The sequence below is a fragment of the Haliotis rufescens genome, unplaced genomic scaffold (assembly GCF_023055435.1).
Source record: "Haliotis rufescens isolate VD_foot unplaced genomic scaffold, xgHalRufe1.0.p SCAF_3, whole genome shotgun sequence".
NCBI lineage: Eukaryota > Metazoa > Mollusca > Gastropoda > Lepetellida > Haliotidae > Haliotis > Haliotis rufescens.
The window spans coordinates 47,708,109-47,721,376 of NW_025964001.1; the positions used below are offsets into that span (position 1 = coordinate 47,708,109).

The window sequence follows — 13,268 nt, forward strand, 5'->3', positions numbered from 1 at the left end:
TGCGTGACCAACGCCTGTACAGTTTGTGTTCTTCAGGACTGCGCTCTCGAGCATGTGCCGTGTGTCACAGTATCACTCATGGAACGGATCTTTGTCCCAACATTGTCGAAAATTCCTATCAGAAACCACCCATAAAGCAGGAATGGATATCATATACGACAGGAAAGCAGGTGACGGCATGGACTCCAGGGGCAGACCACTTGTTAAGAAGTATGTGAAAGAAGTGTGCAACAATTTCAATGATTTGGGGTGTTCACGCAATCCATGCCCCTTCCTCCACATGTGTTTGCCTTGTAATTCCGACAAACATGGCCACAAGAACTGCAAGCCTGAGAACAAGAAGAAGAATCGAAAATGACTGTCTGATAATGTTCTGTCATGTTCATTATCCTATGTGACAGTAGATCATGCCATCTCAGTGATCTTACAGCTTGGTAGGGGTACCCAGATGTGCAAAACAGACATTAATGACGCATTTAAGCAAATCCCACTGAACCAAGACTATTGGCCCTATTTCGGTTTCGCTGGGATGAACAGTATTGTTTTTACACCAGACTGGCATTCGGATGTAGATCAAGCCCCAAGATTTTTGACACCTTGTCGCAAGCCTTATGCTGGATACTCGAGCACAACTACGGGATCCAACATGTACCACACCTGCTCGACGACTTCCTGGCTCTTGACCCACCTGGATACGATGCTTATCATACTATGCAGACCATCCTGAAGACGGTCCACAATATTCCACTAGCAGCTCATGAGACTCAAGGACCTGTTACTTTCGTTGAATATTTGGGCATCATATTAGATTCTGACACTATGACTGCACGCCTTCCAGAGAACAAAGTGACAAGAATTGCCGAGATATTAACATTCTCCAGACGAGGAAAGGGTACCAAGAGAGAACTGTTGTCGCTATTGGGACATTTGAATTACGCCTGCCATGTTATTCTGCCTGGGAGGTCATTTGTGCCAACTTCATCCACCTCTCCACAACAGTGACTAAGTTGCACCAAGACGTCAGCGTATCAAAGGAATGACGGACTGATCTCACCATGTGGAACAAGTTCCTCACAAGCTGGAATGGCATTTCTCTTTTCCATGACAAGGTAGTGACTGACCCCCAAGACTTTAATCTATTCACTGATGCGGCAATCACAGTTGGACATGGAGGCTACTTTGAAGGTGCTTGGTTTGCTGAGATGTGGCCTGAGAGTGTAATTGACTTTTTAGCCACTGGCACATCTATGGCATTCATGGAACTTTATCCCATAGTTATGTCTGCTCTCCTCTGGTGTCATCTTTGGTCTAGAAAGCGAGTTATGTTCAATTGTGATAACCAGGCTACAGTGTTCATTATTAAGAAGGGCAGGTCCAAGTGCACCAAGATCATGTCTCTCATGCGCACACTTCATCATTTTGTTGTCTTGGCTAAACATGTACCGGGTGTTCATAATGACAGATCCCTTTCTCGGTTGCAGTTCAAGAGATTTCGAGCCCTGGTTCCACAAGCAGACGTATCACCACACCAGTGCCCACCCAGCTCTCGGGTCATGTGGACTTAAACTACTACCTCAATCACCTGTGGTCAGCAGCCATCAGCCAAGGTACCAGGTCTGCCTACAATACTGGCTTCAACTGCTACATGAACTTCCTCCTGAAGTTTAGTCTTTTCGGCACCCTATCAAGATTCATGTTGCCCCCAGTTAACGAGAGCTATCTTCAGTTTTTCATCACTCATTGTGTTGGAGTGCTGCAACTGAAACATGATACAGTCAAAACATATCTAGCAGGCATACGCTTCACTTACCTGCAAGCTGGCGTGACAACTCTGTTCGACAAGGCCAGTTCTGGAGCCTTAAATAGACTACAAGCCTTCACTGCACACAACTTCTTCCAGGAAACGCCTTCCTATCACCTATCCTTTATTAAGTAAGATCGTGTACCAACTCCTTGCAGGTATTTTCGGACCTTATGATGACTTTGTGATGACTTTGTGATGGAATGCATGTGCGTGACCGCCTTCTACTGCTTTGTTCGATGTGGAGAATTCACCTGCTCTACTAAGTTTGATCACCGAGTTCATATTAGTATGAGTGACATTGAATTTGATCATTATAAGAGAAAATGTGTCCTAATGCTGAAAGCGTCTAAGACCGATCCCTTCCGGAAAGCAGTACCCAATTCCCTGCAACAATAATGGTATTTGTCCATATACTTGCTTGAAGCGACTTCATCACATTCGCACACAGTGCCGACCCAATCCTTCAGATCCATTGTCAAATGCAACCTTGCACCCATCAGCAGAGCTTCTTTCCTGTACTGGCTGAGCATATAGTCTTAGCTAGGGCAGGTCTTGATTCCAAAGAGTACTCTGGACATTCTTTCAGAATTGGTGCAGCTACTACGTCTGACAGTGTGCGCATGAATGACCACCTCATCAAGACGATGGGCCGTTGGAGTTCAGATTCTTTTACTCGATATATACGGACTCTGGAAGCCACTCTGAGCTAAGCCCAGAGATCTTTGTGTAGAATGTAGACTTGTCGTTAATACGGACTCTTGTGTTACTGTGTTACTTTATGCAATCTGTTGATAGCCTACTGTCCCTTAAAGTATCGGAGTCAGCATTCCACTAATTTTAAGGACTATGTGTCCCACCTTTATGTTTGTGTACCATGGTGACTATCTTGTGTTTATACTTTGACTGTAGTCTACTCAATGCTGGACATTATGTTTATAACGCTGTGATGATCAGGTGCGGGCTTAGACCCATATCCCTCGTGCAGACTTTACAGGACTGTGTACTTTGAGACCCTTCATCACACCTTGGACTGTGCTAGATTTACCCTGGTGTGTTTAGACCCATTTGGTCATTTTTCTCTCAATCATCAGCGTATAACTGTGGATTACATCCATGGGACTCCCTAAATTCTTCTCTTATTTGTGTTTGAACATGTGTTCTTTCTACTTATTTTTTGTCCATTCCATGTGTAGATTTTAATCTTTTCCAATTCCATCCTTTGGGTCTCTCGGTTGCACATAACCTCATTTGGGCTTCACAAGTCATTCCATGCCCTGCATACTGTATAGGAATGGCTTGTGGCCCCCAAAGTACCTTTCTCCCAAATTTACAGTCCATGGCCGGCACGGTCTCAGGACTTGCATGTTCATTACCCGCAGGGTAACTAGCATTCATTCAATCAGGTCAGCACGACCCTTACCTCTTCATTCATACCCACAGGGTATGTCTTTTAATGTAGCAGCCAAGTAGCCCCTAATATATTGCCAATGTTATTAATAGATATTGTCATGAATCCTATTGTTTTGTTGTTACCAGGGTATGAAACTCCCAAAAATTTCAGCCAGACCACAGGACTGGCTAGCTGAAATACTTGCCAGCCCTGACCAAAACCTGCCTGCCCACTATAATCATATGTTTCTCAGGATAAGCTAATGGGATTTCTTTTTGGTTACATTTTATCATTCATCTTCACATGTGAATTAATGATTATCATCGGGAAATATTTAGAATATAGTCACATATGAAATATAACCCGACCGTCGGGCAGGGGGATTTGAAAATCTGGCAGCCCGAGTTGAAATCAACCCGTCTTGGACGGTCGGGCAGGCAGGTATTTCGAACACTGTTGTTACTGCACAAATACATGTTATATGAAAAATAGATTACTGTGTGTATTTTCTCTTTATCTGGAAATAGCAATCAGCTGTATACAAATATGATTCAAATCTACCGGTGAATCATTTAAAGTAATCAAGTGAATCAAGTGAATCAAGTGAATCAAGTAAATGTAACTTCTAAGAATTTTGATGCAATGATGGGATGAATAGTATCTGAAACTATTATTTATCAGGAATAATATATTTCAACATCGAGGTACTTTAGTTGCAGCTTTTCCTATATATATATATACCGTATATGACCGCGGATAAGCCGACCCCGTAGATAAGCCGAGGTGTTAACTTGACCATACATCTGCAGCTGTACAAAGAAACTTGTCCAATGTCACGTGTCTTTATAACAACCAAATATTTTAAAATATATATACCGTTTCGGGATATTATGACCCCTGTACGTTTCTCAACTGGCCACGTAAGTTTGTTTCAGGTGTTCACATAGGTGTAATCCTCCCCAGAGACATTCACAGATATGCTGCACACATCACACCTATTTTGGCAACACACCTTTAGTGGGCTACCCATTGGGGTAGTGGAGTCAGATTCACTGGTATCTGTCGCTTGTCTGGTGTTCAGACTTACAGCCCACTGAAGGCATAACTCCAAATTGTCATTACGTACCACACCCTAAGTCAGCTTACCCATCAGGGTAATTTAGTAGTGTTTTATTTTGTCAATAAACAGTGTGCTACAGGCTCAACGAGAATCCCCAATTAATCCAAAACAATAACTATCACTACATTTCATCAACAACCAGACCTGTTTGTCACGGGTGGAACGAGCATTCATTGAAACAGCCATCTGCATAATGCTACCCCTGCGTCACAGGGCCATATGACACAGTTGAACCAATCAACTCAACTCGAAAGGGTGCACGGGAATCACCAACGTTGAGACGCCCAACGCTAACACCGTATTCGTGCGTGCGTGATTCCCGTGCACCCTTTCGAGTTAGGTGTGATGGTGATAGCTAAATAGACAGATTTTTTATTCATGCACCGATTGTCTTTAAATGTAATATCCAGTTATGTATGACTGTTTAATAATCTCATACCAACTTTGACTGGAGTAGGTCCAATAGTTTTTCAGATATTGTAGTAAACGTCGGTACCTTAAATTATCTTCTAGACTATAGTCCTTATGATACCAAACTATTGGGCAGTTTGGCGAGCACTACAGGACTAGAGCCAATTTCTAATGCTGCACAATTTAAAAAAATTTAAGACCCCCAATTAATTATTTTCATGAGCTGGACTGCGTCAAGGTGGAGTGGCCCCGTACCCCCATCGTCTTTACTACTGAATTATAAATTTAAAATTATAGTGGCATATCTCTACCATGTCATTGTTTTTCAAGTCATGTTAACTCGTCCAAAAGATTTATGGTTTTATGGTTCAGCACTAATTCATGATAATCTTGCAATTTGTATTCATATATATGATCACACAATATTTTGCAGATCAGCACTTTTAAAGGCAGCTCCCCATCTCCAAGTGTGCTGACATCCAGAATGGCTCGCCATATCCTTGCTGAGATGATGGAAATAGGCTGGGACAAGTACCTTTACATTATATATTTTTACTCACTCATTAAGTTAATATGACTGAAAACATTGGATGTAAATAAGTGTTGACTTGAAATTTGTTGAGGATCAAAATTTAATCTAACTGCAGAGTTATGCGTCAGAAATGTTTTCAGTTCACTGTGATAATAGCAACATTACACTTTGATAAAAGAATATTTCAGCCACATTATGAAGTTTCTATTGACCTTCATGTGGGCCAGTGGGTTAGTCTAGTGGTTGAAGTTGGCACTTTATATTACTCGCCGTGAAGATATCACCCGTTTAATAAACATTGTGTTGCGCTTATGTTCTGCGGTAACAAGTTTCACTACCAAATATTGAAAACTCCAAACATCCTGGGGCTTTATTCAATGTGTGTAGAGATGTTAGGTAACTGAGAAGATGTTATGCTAACTCGATGACCCCAGCAACCTTGCTGGGCTGACGTCACATGGCATTGTTTTGCCGGTAGGTATGGGAGTTACAATATCTTTAGCACTAAGATAGCCTTGTAGAACGGACCCCTTAATTCTTTAGGTGGTCCATTGTATTTTATTCAGTTGATAAGTATCAACTTTTGACATGTTTGAAGTATTATTCTGTTAAACTCGCTTTTCAGATACCAGAACTATTCACTCGATTCATGAGCTTGTTAAGTATTCTATATGTTTATAATGGCAGACATTACAATGTGTAACCTGCAAGTGGGACCAGAATTTAAAATAGGCACCATGATGGCTGCTCATTGTACAACCTAGGTAACTTTTTCGGGGAAGGTGTATTATTATTATTATAATAATAATAATAATAATAATAATAATAATAATAATAAAACAACATGATGGTGTAGCATGATCATTTTATTACCGTCTTCGCCATGCTTGTGGTTTTGACACAGAGGTCTAACCATGGTACGACCCGGAATATGTAGAGGGTGTCATGGAAAATAATAAATACAAAATTCTTTGGAAAATACCTGTATACAGCCTCAGACGTATCCAGGTCAAGAAACCTGATCTTGTCCTTTTTGATAAATCCATTGAAATCATTTATACCATTGAATTTTCTGTCCCCTTTGACACTTATGTGATTGACAAGATTGAGGAAAAACATGGCAAATATACTGACCTCGCTTTCGATATGTCAGGCTTGCATCCCAAGTACCAAGTTGCCAGACTCCCCATTGTTCTCGGTGCCTTAGGTTTGGTAATGCAGAAGGCTGCAGTGTTGGGGAGTCTTCACATTCTCCGAAAAGTCCTCGGTAGTTTTGACTAGGCAGCGCTTCCTGGGAGAAGTCCCATTTGCTTGGTTATATGCTTTGGTTTCTGACATTTGCAAAAAAACCATCTGAGACTGCTCCCCTTGCCTCCTCCCGGGATCATCAAGTCACTCCTGCAGGCCATGACATCAACTTTCCAACAATGTATTTCGTTTGTACAAAAAGGCCTGTGGCCTACAAGTACTGAATAAAGTGAAGAAGAAACTCAATGACTTCCTCTTCAAAGTCAAGCCTCCCCTGCCTCCTCCCAGCAAAGATACCCTGGGGTTTTATTTGCTTATTTTCCTGGTTCCGAAGAAAGACAGCAACAAACTCTGCATGATCTTCAATGTGAACACATTCAACATGCTGTACCTCGAAGACCCACCACATTGGTCAGACTAGACCTGCAAGACGTGCATCTTCATGTACTCATCTATCGGGACTACCGCCATTACCTCCGGTTCATTTTCAAGCTGGCTCACCCTTGTGTCTGTAGGGGATAAGAGTGTGGTCGGTCTTGTAGAACTGGAGACTGAATAGGTCCCAATTCAAAGCTACTGGTAGTTTGTGTAACGATGTACTACGTGAAAACGACTGCCCCATGGTCAAGTGGTAGAGCATCTGCCTGGCGAAAGGAAGGTCGGGGATTCAATTCCCGTCCATGTCATTCAAAAAGACGTCCAAAGATGGTACTTGTTGTTACCCTATCTGGCGCTCAGTATTAAGAGGCTAAAACAAGGACTGGCTCGAAGTCAGTATACTGTGTCTGAGTGGGGTATTCATGTTAAGCTGTGGGCAAACACTATTTAATAGGCATAAGAACGGACTTATCAGTACAAGCAGCCACACACACACATTTGCATGCACATCGCTATATAAGTGTAATAATCTTAAACGCGACGTTAAACCCCATTTTACCTCACCTCACTTCACCTACATGAAAACATGTGACACATGTTATTCCCAATTTATGATGTTATGTCCGACTAGCGTAAAGGAGTCACATCACCTGTAACGGTGTTTTTACCCACTCACAAGTTCCTGTCTTTAATTAAAGTGTAATAACTAGGTGTTTGTTTCACTGTTGAGCACCAGCTTCCTCATGCACAACTCACGGTTGTAGTCTCATACTAGCTAGTAGTTTCATCTGCCGCACTGTTTCAACCGTGGGATAAATGCATCGTGTGAAGTAGGATAAGTTTAAACATTTGTAAACTTTTACATTAGTAGGAAATCACATAACTTAGGGTAATTCACATAGGGTAAGGAACATCGGGTGGCTATTTTTAGAACCTGCAAGAAGCATATAAGGTGTTCATGATGGATTCCTGCTGGGTGACTCTGGATACCCCTGTAGACGCTACCTGATGACTCCCTACCACAACACTGGCAATATCAGACACAGAGACAGATGCAATTATTTCCTCTGGAGAACACGTGTTGTCATTGAACAAACTTCTTCTCTTTTAAAGATACGCTTTCCATGTCTCTCTACTTGATTGATAACAAATCCAACCAGAGCATGTAAATATGTTGTTTCCTGTGCAATTTTACATAATATAGGAATTTCGAAACAGGATATGGTGATTTAATCATGGAAATCAGTTCACAGTACAGGGTCCAGATCAGCAACAGCAGCAGTTTCAGAGAAATGATGGCTTTGGCATATTGCCCAGAGCTACTTCAGTAAGTAAAAAAACAAAACAAACAAAAAGCTCCCTTGCACGTGGGCACTAATTAAGTTTGATGACATGGCATTTGAGTTAAATTATTCAATGAATGATGGATCAAGTTGTCTAATTTGCAGCATTGTTATTTTCTTTTCAACTGAGCCAGTTATGATTGCTGTTTTACTAGTATCCTGCTCTCCTAACTTCTCTGAAGCTCCTCCCTAAATATTTCTTCCTCTGTTGTTTGCTTCTTTGGTGGTTGCACATCAATAGGTGTTGTGCTTCTGATGCTGGACAATCGTCACGATATGGCTGAAATATTGCCGATGTGACGTAAAGCATAAACTCACTCACTCAGTCTGATCCTGGACAAGAAATCTTCCACCCCCAAGGCTGTCCATGTCCACAGGCACTACTGCTTGTAATGCTCCGCCTGTGTCCACTGTACTGAAATATGGCAAGAAGACATGGTTATTACATGTATATGCTTTTATTATGAGGAGAGATACAGATTATCAACGTAGAAATTGTGAAAATATCCGTGAAATACCAAATGTTAACCTGCCATGCTCATAAAATGAACTTGACTGACATTGTAATATTCAAAGAGAAGTCATTATTTACCGGTAAATGCGGGTAAATATTTTTAAAGCTTGTGTATTAAAGAGGCTGTACAAAAGGTTGATATCACATATTAAAAAAATACGACTCGTACAACATTACACTCTGCCCCTAATGGTTTATTCTCCCTGCAGTGTATTATTGTATGATAAACAACGACCACAGGTCGTTATTTTTTAAAATGTGAAGTATATGGGATGTAGTTGTGTGTAAAATTGAATAATAATAACCTTTCTGCTTAATATTCTAATATTTCTTTTTCATTTCCCCAATGGACCGATTATACCTCAAACGAAGTATTATAAAACATGACATATATGCACTTGGATGGTCACAATAGTAGCTGTAGGATGTGAACGATATTGGTATTCTTATGATTATCATTTGCTCAGAGTTGATTTGTTTGATTTCTACCGGTAAGCTCATCAATGCTGTCATCAAGTGTAATACAGTGAGTATCTGAGTAACAATTTCTGAATATTAGATATACAGATTAACTGCCTGTGTCTTTATGGTTCAGTATACCCCCGAATTAACATTACTGTCATGATATTCATTTATGTATATTGTATTCTGATACTATGTATATTCGGATATTGATGGTGGATAATCATATTCAAATAATAAGGAATAACTTCATCAACGCACGCAAGTGGTGCTAAACACATTTATAGAACATGTAATGTATTGTAAACCTCTGTTCATTATACAATCAAGTCTTGGCAAACAAAATATCTTAAACACACAAATTATTGTGAATGAACTTTCATATAAACATAGGTAATAATAACCACAACACTATATATATATATATATATATATATATATATATATATATATATATATATATATATTTTGACCTCAAAAGCTGAACTAAAGAACATGTTAGACAAATGACATATTGAATATGACTAATAACATATGGACTATATACAATTATAGCTAAATAAAGGCATGGTTAGTAATATTGTAATGGGTTCATGATGGTATGTATTTACATGTCTGTATACATTTTGTTATTGATAATCTCTGAATTTATAGTGTCACATGCTTCTAACACAGTGAAGAAAGTTTGATGTACAACTAGAACGTGAGTTTGGAAAGGTTGCTTCAAGACAGTCTTCAAGATTTACCAGAAAGGAATGGTACGTTCGGAGAAGTATTGACTGATATGCTTTTACATGAAAATTTGTTTTCAGTTTTGAATCCACGCCAAAGAGAAAGGGTCGGCCAAATCGTCCCAATAAGGGATACATTATTGATGGTAGTTGGGTGTGTCAGATGCCAATATGAGGGACAGAGGGACAGTTTGATGACAGGGATAATAACACATATTTCTAAATACAGCTCACTGGCGTGGAAACGTTTCTTAATTAATCTTAAAATGAATACAAGAAGTACAAGCAATGTACAGATACCACATAATAACGATGCTAAGGGGAAGGCATAGTTTCCATCATAGTGGACTGCTGAGGGGGGAAAGGGCCTGGTCTCAAACGAATACTGAAAGGATGGAACGGTAGGATATCCCAAGCTTTGGCAGATAGAGTTTGTGCAAACAGTATTATCATTGCTGTAAGAGCACTCAATCTTAAAAACACCAAAAAAATTAATAATATTAACAATAATGGGTTATTTGGACTTTCTGACATAGCAATGTTTGTTTCTCTCCTGGCTCTCTCCAATGTTTGTAGATGCAATTTTGCGTACCATCTTCAGTTGTTCAATGGTCGATTTATGATGGGCATCTGCATCTTGACTGAGTGTTCTTTAGGGATGATTCCCCTCCTAAACAAGAGATGAAAAGGTGAGAGCCCAGGTTATTCTGACTGTTGTCCTAAAAGTCATCATGATGCTTGGAATCAGTCAGTTTGAATGTTTTTCATTGCAATATATGTTCTCAAGGCTTGCTCTGTGCCAGCCTTATGACGCTCACAAGAAGCGTTTGATATTGGATGATATGAACTGGTGCTATGACGTGTGAGCTGAAACAGTTCGCAAACCAGTTTTGACATGAAAGCTGCTGCATCAACAATCAAAAGGATATGTTTTAGTCAGGTGACTGTGTAATTAGAACAATGAAATCCATATGGAGGTCAGAGAAAGGTTCTTCAACTGGTAATGGTGTCAATGGAGCTGGTCTGTTGTGGTGTGCAGGTTTTGATTGTTGAGAAGCATCACATGATCTGATATAGTCTTCAACATCTTAATAAGCAGATGCCAGAAATATTTCCAAATCAATGCAGCTCTTGTGGCATCACAACATTTGTGCCACCAGCAAGGGAGTCATGGTATGACTTCAAGGTGTCTGATCTGAGGAATCTTTAGAAAGGCAATCTGAGTGCTATGTCTTGCAGATGAGGGAATGTTCTAACCTCTGATTTGATAGAAATGGTAAAATACGCCATTTTTTAAATCATTCTCAACCAACTTGTGGTGTCTCTGTCTTTGTGCATTGTCATGAAGGTCCGGCGCTGATGTATCAATTGTGGAAGCAGATGCTACCGTCTATGACTAATCTCTTTATATTCTACCATGAATTTGGAAATAACTCGATTCAGAGACTGTTAAATCACAATAAACCCCCTCTAATTGAAACAGATGGTTTGATGGCTGCATCACTGCGGAAGCTAATATTCATAAGAATAGTTGTTACGCAGTGGAATCAAAAATGAAATCTAAAGTTTTCTAATCACCTTTTATTATCCCACATTAGTATTTACATACAAAACAATTAAAGGCAAAACACTACACGAATATAGTAGCATTTCTTTTTCTAAAGCAGTCCTAATATGACTGAAGGTGAAACTGTAACCAACGATGTCATTAAGGCTATTATGATCATCGTCAGTCTAACCATTTGTTCTAACATCTAGCCACCACTATGGTTGGTGCTAGACTAGATTAAAGCATGTACATTTCAGTGAATTTCAGTGAAAGCTGAATGTGTTTGCGACAGTTCATTTTCCGAAAACAGATATAACAAAACAGTCACTGAACAGTTTTCCTGAACATTCCTCCGATACTCTGAATTCACGTGCACCGTAAACATCAATCTGCGAAGTAAATGACGTTGTATTTTAACTACACAACCAACTATCCACAAACAGTTCTTCAGTCCAATAGTACTTTTTTCAATCATTGTCAGTAGGCGTATTTAAATAATTATATCTACAATTAAAGGTTATAAAATATTCATGGATGGGTTGCAATACATTTCATGAGAAAACACAATTGAAATCTTTAAAGAGAATATATTTTAAGTTTTGGTGACAGCAGAGAGCTTGGAATTTGGCGCTTTTCTAAATACAACTGTAACATCATTTCTTTTGTGTAACAATGAGCGATATGACGTCATAATGCTGACGTGCAGTGTAGAACAAAGGCTTGCAAAGCTTTCTTAGTTTTCTTTGGGCGTGCCCACCTCATGTTAGCTGTCCAAGTTGCCGTGTTTATACGCTTTCAATGCCTGTCATATGTTTGAGTGACGTAACAAATAATTATTGTTTGAGCATATACCATATTATGTTTACAGGCTGTTGTTGCTGATTCCATTATTCAGATTGACAACCCACTCAAAACACTCACTGCCGCTTCATTAAATATATTTGCTAACACCAAACAGTTCGCGTTTTATTCAGTCATGGTAGAATGGAGATAGACATACTGTGTTCCCGCGCTAAATTTACCATTTGAAACCTCACACTGCGCGTTCAGTTCCATATTCAATTTAGTGAGGCTAAATCTACAGGTAACCTTGCTCTACACTGAAAACACAGTATATTTATCTCTTAATTCAAACGTTGTATTTATGAACTTTGCTGTTTGAATTGTAGGGGCTGAGGGCGAAGTCTGGTCTGCTTGTTCCTCCTTCTCATTCATGGAGGCTGATTCTTGTGTAGGATAGGGTCGCCTTGATAATGCACCAGCATTTTGGTTGTTCTTTCCTTCTCTGTGAATGATGTCAAATGTGTATTCCTGGGGTTGGAGAGTCCATCTAAAGTACTGTCAGCAAAGCTAGAAAACTGCTTTTCTGGCTTCATGTAATAAATATGAGAGCATATATCAAAGTAATGCAAATTGCCTAATCTAGCCTGTCCTTACTGACACTGTGATTATCCTTAAAATGTACTTTTACAGGCAAAATGATCATCAACTAACTACCTAACACCTGTCCCGAGGTGATGACCTCACACCGTCCCGTGCATTCTCACAGGTGCAAATGTCAGGTTGGGGGTGGTCTCAAAATATTGCTGTTAGTGTACTTAATTGACATGTGCATTGATGGGGTAGCAATTAAGGATATGAACTGCATTATATTTGCTTGGAAACATGATGGAATAGTTTAGAGCTATGAAATGGGATGAGTTTTGGAAGGTTGCGGTTTTGGAATCCAGATGTATTTGTTCTACAGATGATTTCTTGAGGTAGCATTTATCTCCGCTGATGACGG

At 39.8% G+C, this 13,268-nt stretch overlaps 1 protein-coding gene across 1 annotated transcript in view; it reads left to right on the forward strand.

The window, feature by feature from the left end:
• Positions 1-13,268, forward strand: part of LOC124149743 (E3 ubiquitin-protein ligase FANCL-like) — a 178,207-nt gene that overhangs the window by 49,416 nt on the left and 115,523 nt on the right. Inside the window, exon 4 of the mRNA XM_046521497.2 lies at positions 5,159-5,256. Coding sequence (XP_046377453.2) covers positions 5,159-5,256 — 98 coding nt within the window. The remainder of the gene's footprint in view (positions 1-5,158; positions 5,257-13,268) is intronic.